This window comes from Borostomias antarcticus (assembly GCF_949987555.1).
Source record: "Borostomias antarcticus genome assembly, chromosome: 16".
NCBI lineage: Eukaryota > Metazoa > Chordata > Actinopteri > Stomiiformes > Stomiidae > Borostomias > Borostomias antarcticus.
This window is the reverse complement of record NC_140249.1, coordinates 18,622,842-18,640,655: the sequence shown is the minus strand read 5'-3', so window position 1 is coordinate 18,640,655 and position 17,814 is coordinate 18,622,842. Positions and strand designations below refer to the sequence as shown.

Sequence of the window (17,814 nt, the reverse complement as noted above, 5' to 3'; positions counted from 1 at the left end):
CAAACTCAAGTGGGCTGTCGTGCCTTTTACTGAGGAGAGGCTTCCGTCTGGCCACTCTACCATAAAGGCCTGGTTAGTGGAGGCTGCAGTGATGGTTGTCTTTATAGAAGGTTCTCCCATCTGCACAGAGGAACCCTGGAGCTCTGTCAGTGGGTTCTTGGTCATCTCCCTGACCAAGGCCCCTCTACCCTGATTGCTCAATTTGGCCGGACAGACAGCTCTAGGAAGAGTGCTGGTGGTTCTAAACTTCCATTTACAAATGATGGAGACCACTGTGCTTGTTGGGACCTTCAATGCTGCAGTTTTTTTTTTTATATATTTTTTATTTTATTTTTTATAAACCCTTCCCAAGATCTGTGCCTCAATACAATCCTGTCTCGGAGGTCTCCTTTGACAGTTCCTTTGACTTCATGGCTTGGTTTCTTCCCTGACCTGCACCGTCAACTCTGGGACCTTATATAGACAGGTGTGTGCATTTCCAAATCATGTTGTGTTTAGAATTTTGTGGGAAAAATGAATTGAATCAATTTTGGCATAAGGCTGTAACATAACAAAATGTGGAAAAAAGGATATGAATACTTTCCGGATGCACTGTATCCTGGTGAACTTGAAATTAAACTTACGTAATAAGTTTAATAACGTAATATTGACACATTTTCTGTAATTCCCCAAATCCTGTACCTCATGAATTCAAAGTACACTTGACTAGAAGGATACATTTCAACTGTCCTTTAACTGTTGGAATCAAAAGCATGTTGAGGTAATTACTATAGCCTGCTCTGTGTTAACATTTGAAAATTCAACTCAATAACTAAACCACTTTGTAAAAACTACTTAATAAACCATTAATAGATAGTACTAACTATTTACTATTGGTTTATAAACGGTTATAAGTGATCAGTAAAGATCACTATAGAGAGACATGGGTTTGATTTCAACCTCATTCACTTTATGTTTTTACTAGTCATTTACTGGTCATTTATAATTATTTACAAACATTAATAGCTATTCAATTGTCTACAAATTGTTTGTAAATGGCTCATAAAGGATAGTTATGAGTGTTAACCTAAAATGATTCTGCTGTCATGCAGAAAAGGAAAGAGGGTGGGCTTGATTAGAGATGTTCCACCTTCTGGTCCCACAGAAGAGATGTCAAAATTTCTAATATTGAGCAAATCTGTAATATTTAAAACATTTAACATTTTGCACATTACGGCACTGAATATGGTGTACATTGTCTAGTGTGCATAGGGAATGGCTAGTTTGTTGAAATTTCCTCTGTCATTCATAATTCAGTGCCGAAATGTCAGAGACCTAAGAAAAATGTTCAGCCATTTCACAGTGACTGAAGAACTGAGGCATCCATAAGCACACATTCCCCCCAATAATTCCACTTAAAATGCATCCCGTGCACTGCTCCAAATGGCATTTAGCTCCTCTCAAGTCTCTGACGGACATCAGAGTCACAGGCTTTGAGCCTTGGTGACAGTTCACAGTGCTGTGGGAGTCTTTGATGGAAGGCATTTGGAGATGTCTCAGGCTTTAAGGCGGTGAAGACAACACTGCCGTCAGATTGAAAGTATCAACAGCAATCTGCTCATAACTTGGGTGTGACAATTAGAATAAAGCTGCACCGGCCTTGCCTCCCATCTCTGACACCCTTTCATTTCCTGCTGCACAGGAAATTGCCTCAGAGTCTGATAGCATAGTGCCTACAGCTGACTTATCTTTCTGGGATTTATTAAAGGAGCGGCTGCTTTGTTTGGACTGACAATTTTTTGTCAGAGGCACCTATGTGGTACTTTATGAATGGGGAGAAATAGACAGAATGCTTGATATGGACAGACATTGATAGTACTGTATAGCCTAACAAATCTAGCTTGATCTTGTTTTCTTGTGATGAGTTCATATAATTCTATTTCATCGTCATGTGCAGTATAGTCCCATGTGCATTATACTATGAAAGAGATTTTTTACTCTTAAAACATATTTCTGTGGGTCTTTTGAATCTAAAGACATCTAACATTAGATGAGAACATCTCAGCTCTTGGTTTTCTGGATCTGCTATTGTGCTTGAGATTAATGTAAAAAAAAAAACAGGTATTGTGGAATATTTCACCTCAGTGCAATGAAAGTTGTTAATTAATTCACTCATTCACTCCCATTTAATGGAAAGCAGCAAATATCCTGGACCTGTTTTGCCTGCTAGATCTGCATGCAGACAGATTAACACTTAACTGACCCCCACCCTTTTCTGAATCCAGGGTAGAGATAGCTCTTCAAACACCTCTGTCTGGTTTGTATGAGCCTGCGTGTCAACAGCAACTCCAGTGGGAATACCTTATCAGTCCCCCGCCCCTCCCTGCCTCTATATAAAGGGACTGGGGCTAGCCATCAGAGCACAGCCTAGCATAGACCAGAAGTGGGGCGCGGTGGAGAGCATAAAGACACTGTGTGGCACGCTCTCTTGGCTGGCCATGGCGTCCTCCCAGCCGAGGAAGAAGGGCGGCCCAGAGCCGGTCCCCCGGATGCAGCCGGCTATGATGATGTTCTCCAGTAAGTACTGGTCTCGCCGCGGGCTCTCCCTGGACTCGGCCATGTTCGACCAGCAGCAGCAGCGCCGCCACACAGGAGGACAAATGGTGAGAGTTCGGACCTCGACATGACAGCTTCTGTGGATCTGGGGTTCTTGCATCTTACTGCCCCTGGGACCCGGCGTGTGTGTGTGCAGTTTTGCCCGGAGCCAGCCCTGACACGTGATTCAACTACCTAACAAGGTCTTGATGTTATGTTTCTTTGGTTGAATCAGTTGTGTTACTGCTGGACCTGATCAACCTGTGGGTCCCAGGGACCAGGATATTGATCTGAATGAATGGGGAGATTGATGGTTGATTGATGAATGTTTTCTGATTAATTTGATAATTGATCATTCAAACAATATGGATAGATACATTTTTGGTTGAATCATTGATTGGTAGAATTAACCCTTCTACGGTGATTTATGATGGAATCAAGAAATTACAGAAGGTTTAAAAGGAAACATGCATTCTAACACATTGTGCCTCCAAGTGTTGGAGAAAAATACACATTCACCTCATGATGTTATTTAGCTGAAGCTCAAAATGGATGCACCCTTGAAATCTTAACAGTGTAGTGTGTGTAGTGTCATGAAATGTCACACACACAACATTGCTACATGCTATGCCCTATGGTACATTTTCCATTATATATTTCCATAATGTTTTGGAGTATAAATTATATTTAATTGTATGGTGCCTTACAAATGTAACAGTCATCAAATGCTTTGTGAGCATAGCCCAGTATATAACTAATAGTGGGAAAACTTTTGATAAATATGAGGTTGCATGAAGCCTCCTTCCTATGAGCAATTTTAAGATGATGCTTAAGACCTTTTAAGGTCAATATTTTTTTTATCAGTAACAATCTTACAATATGCTAAAGATTGATGATGCTTAATCATGTGGTAGTGGAATATTTCAGACTTAATATAATTAACTTGCGTGCTTGGGAGGGCTCATGCTGTGTTCTGGCCGTTTGTACTGATGCATTTCCTGTTGTTCCTTAGTCGCGGCGGCCCTCCTTCTGTCCTATAGATGAGAAACCTGACAAAGAGGACCAAGCCAGCTCCGAGTCCGGAAAGACCGCTGTTGTTTTTTCCCTGAAGAACGAAGTTGGGTGTTTGGTCAGAGCCCTGAGGCTTTTTCAGGTGGATATCTTTGTACATTGAAAGAAAACATATTTTGATATTACAGTATCCTGCGTTTATGTATTTTCCTCATACCACATCAAGCCTTGATCCTCTTCACTCTTATGTTGACGAGCTAAACATGTGAACCACAAAAAACATGGGTTACATTAGGAGTGTTTTTTTTCTAATCAATTTTTTTCTGTCATCCTGCTCTGTTGTTTTGTGTTATATTCCATGGCTGTGATCCTCCAGGAGAAGCATGTCAACCTTAATCACATCGAGTCCAGGAAGTCCAAACGTATCACTTCTGAGGTGGAGATCTACGCAGACTGCAATTGCAGTAAGAAGGAGTTCAATGAGCTACTGCAGCATCTCAAAGACAACGTCAACATCCTCTCCTTCAACACGCCTCCACAAGTGTGGTCCGCTGAAGCTGGTACAGCCCAATCATAATGCTGCATGTGTCTCTAGTCTCAAGTGAATGCATTGTCCGGCTGGGTTCATCTTCTGTCGAGGGGAATGTCTCTGAACGGATGTATGTTAAGTATTGTATGTTAAGTGTAATGTTAAAATGTATTTGTGTGTGTGTGTGTGTGTGTGTGTACACTAGGCACACACTAGCTTTATTGTATTGCTACAGAGTAATTGTCCTATCTGGGTAGGCAACCTGACTGTGTGTAATATCTACTGTGTGTCTGTTTTGGACCTCCTAGATGGAGAAGAGGTTCCATGGTTCCCTCAGAAGATCTCCGAGCTGGACCAGTGTTCTCACAGGGTGCTGATGTATGGATCAGAGCTGGATGCCGACCATCCTGTGAGTTAGTCGTCCAAATACTATTACTTTGTTTTCCTCTTCACAGCAGTGAGAAAGTTGTATTCTGTTTCACGGGTAGATGACAATGTTTTATTAATGCCGTCAGCTGAGGAGTAGCCTAGGGTAAAACATTTACTACTTTAAAGTTAGGCGATACATCCTTATCTTAACCCTTATCTCTTGACCTTTTCCTGTGACTCAGGGCTTCAAAGATAATGTTTACCGCCAAAGGAGGAAGTATTTTGTTGAAGTGGCCATGAATTACAAGTTGTAAGTGTTGAATCTACTCTTATGTTTTGCCTTAGCGGTGCAGTCATTGTCTCATACTGCATGTATGCTACATGGCTGTGTATTCAAGTTGCGTTTTGCATGATAAAACTATAATGCCACTACACCATATGTAAAAGACAACAGACAAACACGATTCTACCTGAACCCTTCTCTTTGATCCCCAGTGGACAGCCTATCCCTCGAGTTGAGTACACAGCAGAGGAAGTCAGGACCTGGGGCGTGGTGTTCAGGGAACTCACCAAACTCTACCCCACCCACGCCTGCCGTGAGTACCTGAAGAACCTGCCGCTGCTCTCCAAGCATTGTGGGTACCGTGAAGACAACGTCCCTCAACTGGAGGACGTGTCCGTGTTTCTTCGAGGTACGTATTCAATCTAGTATCCAGGCATTATGTCAAAAAACTGCATTTATCATGTAGCCTATCATGTAGACTGAGACAGTTTCCAAAGGCTCACCATCACTGAAACTTGACTCATGTGAGGCATCCATTCCGTTTTTCGTCCTTAAAAATACATTTGTGCATCGGTGATACTTTTCCTACTTGTAAGAGCGCACAAGTTATTGTTTCCTGACCCAGGAGTTTGTGATGGGGCTGTTTCAGACAGATCTGGCTTCACTGTACGACCTGTAGCAGGCTACCTGTCCCCACGAGACTTCCTGGCTGGTCTGGCCTATCGGGTGTTCAACTGTACCCAGTATGTCCGCCACAGCACGGACCCCCTCTACACTCCTGAACCGTGAGTACACGGATGCACGTGCATTGTATTGTATATTGCTGAAACTTTCTGTTTTGCACGGCAAAAACTGAAATAATAACACAATACTGAGCTTAATTGGTAAGAGGTGGTTTAGAGAGAAAAAAAAAATCTCTCAATTATGTCATTGTTTCACTAAGTCTACTTACTGTATGATGGATGTATGTGATTTTGGGGTCACAGGGACACTTGTCATGAGCTGCTGGGTCATGTGCCGCTCCTGGCCGACCCAAAGTTTGCCCAGTTCTCCCAGGAGATCGGCCTGGCTTCTCTGGGGGCGTCCGATGCAGATGTACAGAAACTAGCCACAGTGAGTAGAAAAATGTGTAAATTAAGTACATTTTAATTTGGCCGAACATGTACACCAAGCATTCACTGACCCGGGTCGAAATAATATTTGAATTCCTTTCAATTACTTTAGCGTTTGCTTGAGTCTGCCTCTAGTGTCAGATTGGTGTTGTTTGCATGTTTGAAAAATGCCCATTAGTTTCATTGTACCAGACAACAACAATCAAGCACATGATTCCAAATAGTATTTTGACCCAGGTATGGTCATTCATGAAGTAGTCTGACCGAGCGTTGTGTTCTGTTTACAGTGTTATTTTTTCACCATTGAGTTTGGGTTGTGCAAACAAGATGGCCAGCTGAAGGCTTATGGGGCTGGTCTGCTGTCATCTATCGGAGAGCTGAGGGTAGAGAAAATCTCTATCTTTCCTCTCTTTCTTTCCTTCTTTCTTTCTCCCACTCACACACACACACACATACACATACACACACACAGTGACACCCACACATTCTAATAAAATGTCCCCTCACCTGTATCTCCAGCATGCCCTTTCTGACAAAGCCACAGTGAAGATGTTTGACCCGGGGACCACCTGCTACCAGGAATGTCTCATCACAACTTTCCAGGAGGTCTACTTTGTCTCTGACAGCTTTGAAGAGGCCAAAGAAAAGATGAGGTGAAGCGCACATGGCCTCTTGACAGATTTTCTACGGGCGTAATGTAATCGTGTAATGGTTCTAACTCTGTGTGAGGAGGTGTCGTGGATGACAGCTGGTCATGCCGATAAGGCGGACTACCCTGAGAGTTGTTCTTCATTTTGCTCAAATCCACTCTCTCCCATACAGAGAGTTCGCCAAGACGATCAAGAGGCCGTTCTCCGTGTACTACAATCCCTACACCCAGTGCATTGACCTGCTCAAAGACACCAGGAGCATCGAGAACGTAGTCCAGGACCTCCGCAGTGACCTCACTACCGTGTGCGACGCCCTTGGGAAAATGAATACCTACCTGGGTATATAAGGCTGTCAACCCTAACCACATCCATGCCAGTACTCTAACCTCGTTTGAGTGATTTAGGGGCAGTTTCCCAAAGCCTAGTATAGGACAATAAATCCTCTGTTGTTTTCAGTGTTCATTAGATTTGGTCAGAATCCAGGGACCCAACCCTTAGACAACTTCCACAGCACATCAGGACACATATTTGTGACCAGACAAGTTGCATGCCATATTATCTGGGTTCTCATACATCAGTCGTTTTTTTAAGCAGTTTCAGAACAAAGCTGGTTTTGCGCCTGCCAATTTGAACGTTGAAAGTTCTAAAACTGCAGTTTTCAAGATTCAACCTGTCAAATGTTATGGAAGGACTGAACAGGAGACGGACGCTCTAAAACGAACATATGGTTGTGACAGCTGTACTGTATAAGAACCCATCGTTAAGTTCCTTCCTGTATATTGTTGGTTATCATGATGGAGAGGAGACTTGTACAGTGCACAGAGAACCCATAATATGGAAACATGAGAGTAATATGAAATCTTAAAATATATAAAGTTGATATTTGAATAACAAAACTATTTTTCACTTCATCAGGGCGTATTGCATTACTATGACATATAATGTAAAATAGGATGTTTGAAGCTCTATCAAAAATGTCAGGGAAAAAAGAGAGGCTTAAATTATTATACAGCCTCTAAAAAAAAAGGTTGCAAATACATAGTTTGAGCTGCTGGCTCAAAAACATATCTGAGATTGTACTGTATTGTTTTTTCCTGGACCATGTAATGTTAGTAATGAGCAGTGTGAAGCAATTATGACAAAAATAGAACTATGTAAACAAATGTAATTCCATCCTCAGCTTGTGTGTACTGTGTATATTTGTGCACGTGTATGAGCTTTGAACTGTTTTGTTTCTTGTCTAATGTCTTATAACAAGCAGGCGAAAGCTTCAACATTTTGTTGTGTGATTTTATTTTAATGTATGATTTTATTTTAATGTATTTGTACTAGATATGATTTCATAGCAAAAACATGCATTATTCATGCTGCAACTACTTTTACGACAAACAAATTCATGAAAATGAACAGAAACAAATTACAATTACAAAATCCTGAGATACAAATATGTTGTGATATAACATTCAGTGCAGTAAGAAAATAATTTATATTCAATAATCTGATAATCCATTGGGTTCCTGCATCATCTGTTTAAAATGACTCATCAGTAGGCTACAGTTAAGTTAAAATGGATTGAGATACTGTCATACCAAACATATTTGTTTTGTCAATATCATGGTACTGCTTCTTATAGTAGGTCTTTAACAGTGTGTAATGTCCCTCCTATGATTTGAACTTACTCTGGACATTGTGAAGATGCTTTGCAGGTGTTAATCAATGTCTTCATATGCAAATGCTTTTCCCTAGAAGAAAGATGGAATAAAATAAACAAAGTTATAAGCAATGTTTCAAAAAATTATTATAATTTCAAGATCTGTGCAACTCAAAGTGCTTCAGCAAATTCAGTTTCTACTGGTTATCACACACAACATGTGATGTCAGAACCCAACCCCGTTACTACAGTACTACATCATCAATGTTGGTGTCAATTCCACTTCAGAACACAAAGTCCACCGAGGCCAGTGAATCAAAATCTCAATCATGAGTGTGAAAGGTACTTGTAAAAAAATAAAAAATAAAAAAGTAATGGTCCGACTTTGTACGAATTTAAAAATCACGCCCCCAGATAAAGATGGAACTGGCCCCTAACACTGATCCCACCACCACGCCGACTCACCCAGCCTCCGTGCTGCTGTACCCAGGAGGAGTGGTGCAGCCGGACGTAGTGCGCCCCGTAGCCCATGGCCCTACTCATGGGGACCAGGTCCACCGCAGACAGCCTGTGGGTCACCTCAAAGGCCAAGGCAATCTGCTTTTTCTGGACCCTCTCCTCAGACCCCACCTGGCCTGCCGGCTCCCCCACCACCACCTCCTCCTGGAAGGTGGAGGTCACCTGCTCAAACAGAGCGTAGTTGAAGGAGCTCTGGAGGTGCTTCTGCAAAGCCTTGTTCCGCTTGATCTACGGCAGGGTTTAGAGGAGGGTGTTCGTATTAATGGGGGGAGGAAAGTGAACTGCATGTAGACTAGTGTAGACTCAGCACTAACATACAGTATACAAATCCACCACTTACCAAGATCACCATAGGGGCTCTACAAGAGCAAGGGGGCTATAACAAGCTTACAGATTGTGATGAGAAGCATGAATGAACAGTGTGTATAGCTTACAGGGAAGAAAACGGAACTGTTTAAACTATAAATACAATAGAGTTCTTAGCCACAATAAGGAAAGGCAGAGTCTGAATCTGAACAAACATCTACCTACTGTACATATGAATACACATATCTACCTACATCTAAAACTTCTCCTGAACACACACCTACCTACATTTAAAACGGCCTCTGAACACATACACTTACCTACATCTAAAACACACACACACACACACACACACACACACACACACACACACACACACACACACACACACACACACACACCTCCTCATTCAGCTGGTCTCCAGAGTTCTTCACCAGTTCTACCAGTTTTTGGATGATATCTGCAAAGAGAAAAATGGTCACCTGTTGACACAAAAATGAAACAAAACCACCAGGTATGTGCCTACTATCGTGCTCATAGTGTATGTGTGACTGATATCAACTTGTCTGCGTTGTGTATTTTTATTCTCCAGCGGTGGATTTCATAATAATAATAATATTATCATTATTATTATTATTGCTAATAATAATAATAAACCTTTATTTGTATAGCACTTTTCATACAATTTGAACCCGGGTCTCCCGCAGTGCAAACATAGTTTTAACCAGCTACCTTATCGAAAAGCTAGTGGTGACACAGCCGAATGTTATTTATACTATAGTGAGTTTATACAACTCAACTGGGTTACACTCACCCCCTATACTCACTTCATATACTCAGCTGGTCGAGCTGAGCCCAAGTGTGTATCCAGGTCACGGCACCAGTGTGACTGATATTAAATTTCTGCGTTGTGTATTTTTATTCTCCACGGGTGGATTTGAACCCAGATCGTTTTAGCCAGCTACGCCACCGAAAAGCTAACTATTCGGTGATGCAGTCTGATGTTATTTATACTAGTGGAGTGAGTTTATACAATTCAAGAGTAAAGCTGTTTTAGGGTGTTGTTCATGGGTGTGAGAGAAAATGGTAAATGGACTGCACTTACATAGCGCTTTTCCACATTAGCGGCACTCAAAGCGCTTTACAATGGCCTCTCATTCACCCATTCACACACACATCCACACACCAATGGCGGTAGCTGCCATGCAAGGTGCTAACCTGCTCATTGGGAGCAATTTGGGGTTAGGTGTCTTGCTCAAGGACAATTCGAGATGTGGAGGAACTCACCCTCTTGGTCGTCCAGGCCGTCTGCTTCAGTGTCGTCTGATGTGAGCAGCACAGAGTCTGCAATCTGGGCCAACCTGTCGGCTACTCCAGTAAGGTTCCTACCCTTTCTCACAGCACCACCTTCACACACACACACACATGCACACACACACTCTCTATACGTACCCAGACTTTGTGTGTCATACATTTTGATCTATTCAAACATTCATGGTGTATGTTTTCACGCACCAAGGGATACAGTACCGCTTTGATGTTGGGCCATAACAGCTCCGCCTTTAACCATCCTTGTATTCATCTTCCTCTTCTTGTCAGGTACATCAGATGCCATTCTGTATACTTGTCCATCAAAATGTCCTTGATTCACAAGTCCTTGCGGATCAGACAGACATCCTTGTAGCACTTTTGGTCCTCCTCCTTGCAACTCAGGTGCTGGTGCTTGAAAACCTGACCGCTGCCTCTTCCTCTTGGCACAGTAGGCCATGAGGAGCTGGTACTCCTCACTGCTACTGTCCACCTCAAACTCATCCACCACCCCTCCTGTTGCCAGGGTCTCCATTTTACAGTATGGGGTCTGAAACATGCATCAGAGTGACTAATACAGCAGGAATGTCAACAAAATTTCAACTATGATAGTGTCCATAGGAGCAAGTGGCCTGGCCATTCAAACTGAAACTGCACAAGTTAAATGTTAACGTCACCTCTACAGCACACTACGGACAAACTGTACAGTGAACGTTATACAGTTTCATTAAAATAAGTAGACATTAAAATATTTTCATAGGAATAGCGTAGTAGCCTAGGCTATGCGATTCATTTGCACTAGCAAGCTTAAGTTTAGTCTGGCTATTTAGTAGCCTAGGCTAGTATAGGCTATTAGACTATGTAGGCTAGTAAATTTAGTAGCCTAGCCTATGGTTAGCTATTGTGGTTATGGGCTACTTTCGTTTTCGTAATGTACAATGTCGAGTAGCCTAGTCCACTGTATTTGCTATATTTAAAATATATAGCCCTATACTAACAGTTTTTCTTTTTGAGGGCATCACAAGTGAAAAGCTAGCCAAGCCAAACAATAGAGTCGGCATAGCCAAAGAAAACCTACCTCGGGGTCTGCTAACTTTGTTAACTTTATTAAAATTTCTACAAAATAATCTGCGTCGGTTGCAGGATCAAAAATGCATCACAATGCATGGACAGTAGTTTGACTAGGGAGGAAGTTACTGTTACGCTGTTGGAGTATTCACCAGACGGTAACGTTGTCTGCCTCCCGAAGCAACGTGTACCCAATCAGCTAGCCTCTCTCCAGACTCAGATATTACGTTGAACCGCTGCGCTCTGCATTTGCATAATAGTCTGTGCCACTTTACCGTTAAAACGGGTATTATGAGGGCGTATCGGCAGTTCACAATTGAAAGAGTGACAGGTCGTAGCAGCAAATGAGAGATGCTACAAGTTAGATATGGAGCACATCTCAGTAATTCAGTTTGCGGCAGAAATATGTCTTGAGCTCTCTCTTGAATGTAGTCAGAGAAGGGACAGTTCTAATGTCCAGTGGCAGTGCATTCCACAGCCGTGGTGCCGCTACTGCAAAGGCTCGATCACCTCTTGAGACCAGGTTAGACCGGGGGACGTGTAGCAGTCTCTGGTCACCTAATCTAAAGGTTCTTGATATTTGTGTTGATGTATACTCCAGGAGCTCTGAGATGTAATCCGGGGCTTGTGCTTGATTCATGGGTGGGTAGTGCATCCTGTCTGGGAGGAAATTACATTAGTAATTTTACATTATTACATTACATTAATACAAAGTACATTTGGACATTTCCTATCTCACAGGATGCGCTACTCATGAATTATGCACAATAATGGGTCGTAGGGCATTCTGATAGACAATTCCTCTCTGGCAGCCAACTTTTCAGAACACCGGCCATGCAGTCCTTATTCTGCAGTAACCAGGCTACTCTGAGAAATTAAGCCCACTGCTGCCACCCATTGGTTAACAAGGCCAGCCTGGCTAATGTGCGTGGCTGACTTGTTTCTGTTCAGGACTGGTAGGACGGAAGCTATATGCCACTGAAATAGCTGTGAATTGAAATTATATGAAATAATGTCTGATAAATTAAGATAGGTCTTGTCGCCTGGACACATCAGTTCCAATGCTTTCAATGCTAATCCATCACATAGGAGAGGTAGGGGTACACAGGTTTCCCGTTTGTGCCAGTAGCCAAGTGGAACCTCCGATCTGCGCTTGTGTGAGATGAGATAACTTCACACCACCAGGTGGTAGTAGTCTGTATCATTAAGGGGGGAATGGATTGTCCACCGGATGTATAAAATGTAAACAACAGCTTTTGTTTAGCTACATTTTGACTAGAACAGTTTTGCTCAGCATAGTGACCCAGTCGCTCCAAATCACTACCAGACATTGGCCTACATTGGCCAATAATACGCAAATAATTTTATTGGATTTTAGGGCCATTTCTATTTTATATGAATATTTTAAGAAAAAATCATCAATTTTTTTCTATAGCTTAGCTGAAATGTGAAACGGGCAGAATTGGAACTGCATCACTTAAAGAAGCTAAGAACTTTAATACATTTAAAAACTTCAGCCTGAGTAGTTTAGGCTTTGAACTGAGCCTATAGCTTAAAAGATGAGCAAGTTGTTTAAATTCTGCTTACTGACCCTTAGGGAGCATGCATATTTAGTAGAATGGCAAAAGGATGATGCTTTAAGCAATTAGACCTCTCCGAGACATCGACCTGCACCCACTGGTGAAAACTGTGTGTCTCTAGCCCACTCAGGGGCTGAGTTGTAGGGTTTGTAGCATGGATAGTGGCATGGGGGTGAGACTTCGCCCGCTTGGGTCAGAGCTGATTGTGTGCAGTACAGCGACCTCTGAGCAATCTCCATGCAACCACTGGCGAAGACCGTGGGTCTCTAGCCCACTAAGTGTCGTTATATTCAAGTCGTGTCATAATATGGGAGCTATAACGTAAGGGAATGGATAAAAGACTTAAAACAAACTGATTATAAGGACTATAGCCTATATTGTAACATTTGGACCGAATTTGATGATTGAATAGAGAATAGTATTCAAAAAGAAGAGGGAAGGAGAGCTTGGAAGTTCAGACAGGTGTGATGAAGGTGCTATTTAGTCGGGAACACAAACTGAGCTGAGGAGACACACATAGGCTAGCTGCATATGTCAATAACGGCTTTTTAACTTTTTCCCAGTTACTGTACTTTTCTTTGATCAAGAGAATATTATTATTTGAAGTGTCTATTGTTGTTTGGGCTATGATTTGAAGTGTCTACTTTTTGGGGGAACCTGTAAACATTGAATACAGTTTAAGTTCATCCTACGTTTATGGCGTTATTCTTATTTCCAAATTTATATTAACTATAGTATTCAATAAGATACTATAAGCTCAAACTCGTAAATCACCTGTTTGATGTTTATGATGCGAAGTGAACAGAGTTAAAGTGTAGGCCTATTGTCACCGGCTACTGAGGGAGTGGTGGGCCCATTGGGTCAAGGTTGAATATGTCCACACCAGCTCCCCCAATATCTAGCATGCAAAGGGATCCCCCAAGACCACGCAAACAGACACGCACCAGGATAAGCTCAGCCTCACTTTATTATTCACAGTACATTCACATACTACAGTTTCTGTAAGGGAGGGTACTGTTAGGGGTACACTAATAGGGTGTCACAGAAACACATGGAAAACGTGTTACTTACCAGATAGATAATCGCTGATTCTGGAGTCAGGACCATGGACAGGGCAAGGCTGACACCATTGCTATTTCAACAGTTAAATGGCATACTGTCGTTCATTTAGGCTGTAATTCGTTCCAAATAAAAGTAGTGGGCATGATGCAGTCAAACTACAGCTACAGGGAACCAAAATATAGCCTAGGCTATAGCTTAATGAATGATATGAAATGACAGCAGCGGGTTAAAGACATTGATGAGTGTACTGTAGGCTACTGTGGGCCCAGACTACTGAACGGGCCTGCCGGACCCAGGCCCAGGGGGCCCTTTGCATTTCTTGTCACATAGTCAAAAGACTTAGTCATTCATTCAATAACAGAGCCTCAAAGATTCTGCTGAAAAACTGAAGCATTAGCCTAAACATTCACTTTGAATAATTCAATTCAAAAATTCGATAAAGGAAATGGGTGGGGGGCCCTTTACGTGTCTGTGCCCAGGGGCCCATCATTTCAGAATCTGTCTATGACTGTAGGCTAGTAATCCTAGCTACTAATGGGCCAGGCCGATCGCCCAATACATTTGATATTTACTACACATGTAACATATCACCACATTTTAGCCTAGGCCTACATGTTTTTCTAACCCAATGTTACTATAGTTTGTTTTTATAGCTGATACCAAACCAGAGTGATGATGAAGAATGAGTTTGCAATTGTTAATGTCTCTGAAAATGTATTTAAACTGGCCCTTTTTTTGTCAAGCAAATCCTACGTAGCAAATTAGACACAGAAAACTAGTACGCGACGATAGCATTATGCGCGCACCAGACCTCAAACACACGCCATTTAGCCCAAGCCTCCATGTTAACGGGTCGGAATAATGGGCTGTCGGAGCAATGGGAGGTCGGAACAATGGGAGGTCGGAACAATGGGAGGTCGGAACAATGGGAGGTCGGAATAATGGGAGGTCAGACCAATGGGAGGTCGGACCAATGGTAGGTCGGAACATGGAACCCCCCCCCCCCCACACACACACCTGCAGACAACCACTCGTTCTCGTTACTCATGTTTTCAGAGGCAGCTCTGCATGGGTAACACTATTCCTCTAGTTTTTTAATAAGCTAGGCGTGGCCTCCAGGTTTCCAGATCTGCCTATTACACTAGAAATTAGATACAGATTTCAAGAGCCGAAACATAGCTCCGGCAGTATCGATTCGCCTCCGGGTTCGAGGTTCGTTTTGGCCATGGTAGTGTAATAGATCTTTCCTATTCAGGCGGCAAGTTCTGCCCCCCACCCTAGTTACTGTTGCTATGCCCCACAAGCTTTGGAGCAAGTCCAATAAAATGTCCACTGAACAGCACATTCCTGATGACTCTCCAATGGATTCCTGACAACATTGCTGTATGTTATTTGCCAAATGCCACTACTTTGTCTAAGAGAGTTCTACAGAGAGGCCTGAACTATTTTACACAAGGATATATCCATGAGATTTGGATTTTGGACGGAGCAGGTGACAACATACGAGTTGATGTTAGGTGTTTGCGATCTATGCGGAAGGCACAGACGCCTCACAAACTCCAGATTGAAATTCATCAGGACAAAATCATGGAGTCTTACTGCATATATAAAGCAGAGTGAGTAAGTTAGTGGCATCCATTCTTTAAAAAAAAACTGTGATAATAATCTGTTAACTATTAGATATGGGCTAATTATTAGCTACTGTAGCCTACATCAAGCACCTAACGTTACAAGTTTTTTGTGTTGGCACTGCTGTAAACTGATTGTGTGGAGGGAGGTGTGGAGTATCGTACAGCTTTTTTTCTTATAACATTATGGTAGCCTACAGAAGCTTGCAGGCTGGTTTTCTGTATGTTTTAAGAACCATTTTCTTCAAACTAATGTTGAATCTATGAACACAACGTGGGACAAGCTTTGTTTATGGGACATCAGAGGCATGGTCTTAAGAAATCAGGCAGCCTTATTGGTTATTATTCTCCGCGTGATTGACAGGCTGGAAAGGTCTATTGCTAGGCGCAAACATACAGTAGGTCTGTTTTGAGGAAAACGCCAAAAAACGCAATAGTGTAATCCAGGCTTCAATGTTGCCGGAAAATCAGGAGGCGACACAGTACATCTGTAGGCTTAGGCCACGTAGGCCTGTTAGCCTACTGTAGGCCTACTTTACTAGTTTGTCGTGTTGGCATCACCAGTAGCCTATTCTTCCGTTATGCCCCGCATCCCCCTCCGGATGACTGGCAAGGGCCGTATAAAGTCAAGCCGCAGAGAAAACACTGGCTCCCCGCTCTCCGTGACATCTCTCATCATCCAGGCGGCCTCCACGTCGCCATCGGTGCACTTTATACGAGACAGACTGCGCACATATCGCACTCCTTTGAAGTCCACCGAGAACAGCTCGTTGCTCTGACCCTCACGGGTCGGGGTCGGGCACGGGAGGTTCGGTGCCTCTATGAAGGGTGAGCCCATGGCCGAGTCCCAACGTGCACTCCGCGTCGATGGAAGGGAGTCCAGACTAGAAGGGCATGTGTAGAAATCCGAACACGGGCACGTAGAGTCTGAAGAATCAACGGGAGTATCTTCAGGTGGACCAAAAGGCCAACGCTCTCGTGAGACATCTCGGTCTGAGCATGCCACCTCCCCTGCATCCTCCTCATCTAGATACAAGCAGGCCAGCCGAGGTGCCGGGGAGACCCTGTCTTCGTCGGGTGCTGACGGCAGATGGAACATCTGCACGTCTCCGTGATGAAACAGATCAGCGGCCGTGGTCCCGTTGAGGCGAGTGTGAAGGCCGGGGATGCTGAATGACAGCGACTGCAAGATGTCGGACGTCAGTGGGACCGGCAGGCGGTTGGTCACGCGCACTTCAACTCTCTGCAGCTTGCCTTCGCCAGAGCTGATATTCCTGCCTGGTGGGAAGAAATTAGTGATGAGAGTCCATCAGTCAGCTGTCAGCTGCCAGTTAGAAACAAGGTTTCTGTTAACTTCAATAGAACATGAAACCACTTCAGCTAATGTTTATGCGAGGACATTGGACCAACAAACAGAAGGCCAAAAGGCCTATAGTTACCTGCATGCTCTTCCTTTGAATTAAGTAAAGTTCTGTAGCCAAAGGTCATCAAATATCTATCTGTGCTGAGCGTCAACGACTCCATTCTGCTTTGACAGCCTTCTCTTATGACTCTGCCCCAGCACTTTTACGTGCTTTTGGAAAGTCCCTGCCCGTTATATAGATTGATCTCCAATCAAACGAATAGAGCATAATAGGGATGGTGTCTCGGTCAGAAGCCGATAGCCTACCCTGAGTGCACACTGCACAGGTGATGCATTTCACCAACAGCATAGTAGGCTATTAGACCTATGACATCACAAAGGGAAAAACAGCTCCAATGTTGCATCCACCAGATTCCACTGTTGGGGAAAGTAAGGAATTTCAGAATCAAATCAAATCAAATTACTGCACAAGTAGAGTAGCGGTGAAAGCATTGGACTCCCACCCGGGGTTCAAGACCCGATGGGGATGATTTTATGGGACTATACCCCAAACCTCCACATATTCATCCTTTCACTCCAACCTTTACCCCTTGCCTTATAGGTCAGATCCTGTCCCAACCCCAACCCTTATTCTAACCCCAACCCACCCTCCTTCCTTTATAGGTCAGATCCTGTCCCAACCCTTATTCTAACCCCAACCCACACTAGGGACAGGAAGAATGAATCCAAAACCAATCCATCGATCTCCACTGCACAAGTAGAGTAGTGGTCAGAGCATTGGCCTCCCACCTTGTACACCGG

The 17,814-nt window shown here is 43.2% G+C and overlaps 2 protein-coding genes across 3 annotated transcripts; one reads left to right on the top strand and one right to left on the bottom strand.

Moving 5' to 3' along the window:
* Positions 1 to 2,504: 2,504 nt before the first annotated feature.
* On the top strand, positions 2,505 to 6,875 carry tph2 (tryptophan hydroxylase 2 (tryptophan 5-monooxygenase); the record flags this gene model as incomplete). 2 transcript variants are annotated; one of them, XM_084451451.1, is made up of 11 exons in its annotated part: positions 2,505 to 2,642; positions 3,587 to 3,727; positions 3,962 to 4,145; positions 4,423 to 4,523; positions 4,726 to 4,793; positions 4,979 to 5,175; positions 5,416 to 5,551; positions 5,753 to 5,879; positions 6,166 to 6,261; positions 6,398 to 6,531; positions 6,701 to 6,875. In XM_084451451.1, the coding sequence occupies exons 1-11, from the start codon at positions 2,529 to 2,531 to the stop codon at positions 6,873 to 6,875; spliced, it is 1,473 nt and encodes a 490-aa protein (XP_084307577.1). In that variant the 5' UTR covers positions 2,505 to 2,528. The 2 variants fall into 2 exon arrangements, with proteins under 2 accessions (XP_084307577.1, XP_084307576.1); XM_084451450.1 differs by having other exon boundaries at positions 4,372 to 4,523.
* Positions 6,876 to 8,099: 1,224 nt separating this feature from the next.
* LOC311319749 (apoptosis facilitator Bcl-2-like protein 14) lies at positions 8,100 to 10,847 on the bottom strand (the record flags this gene model as incomplete). Its single annotated transcript, XM_084451353.1, has 5 exons — positions 8,100 to 8,270; positions 8,645 to 8,926; positions 9,406 to 9,464; positions 10,292 to 10,411; positions 10,679 to 10,847. The coding sequence occupies 5 exons, from the start codon at positions 10,845 to 10,847 to the stop codon at positions 8,238 to 8,240; spliced, it is 663 nt and encodes a 220-aa protein (XP_084307479.1). The 3' UTR covers positions 8,100 to 8,237.
* Positions 10,848 to 17,814: the final 6,967 nt, after the last annotated feature.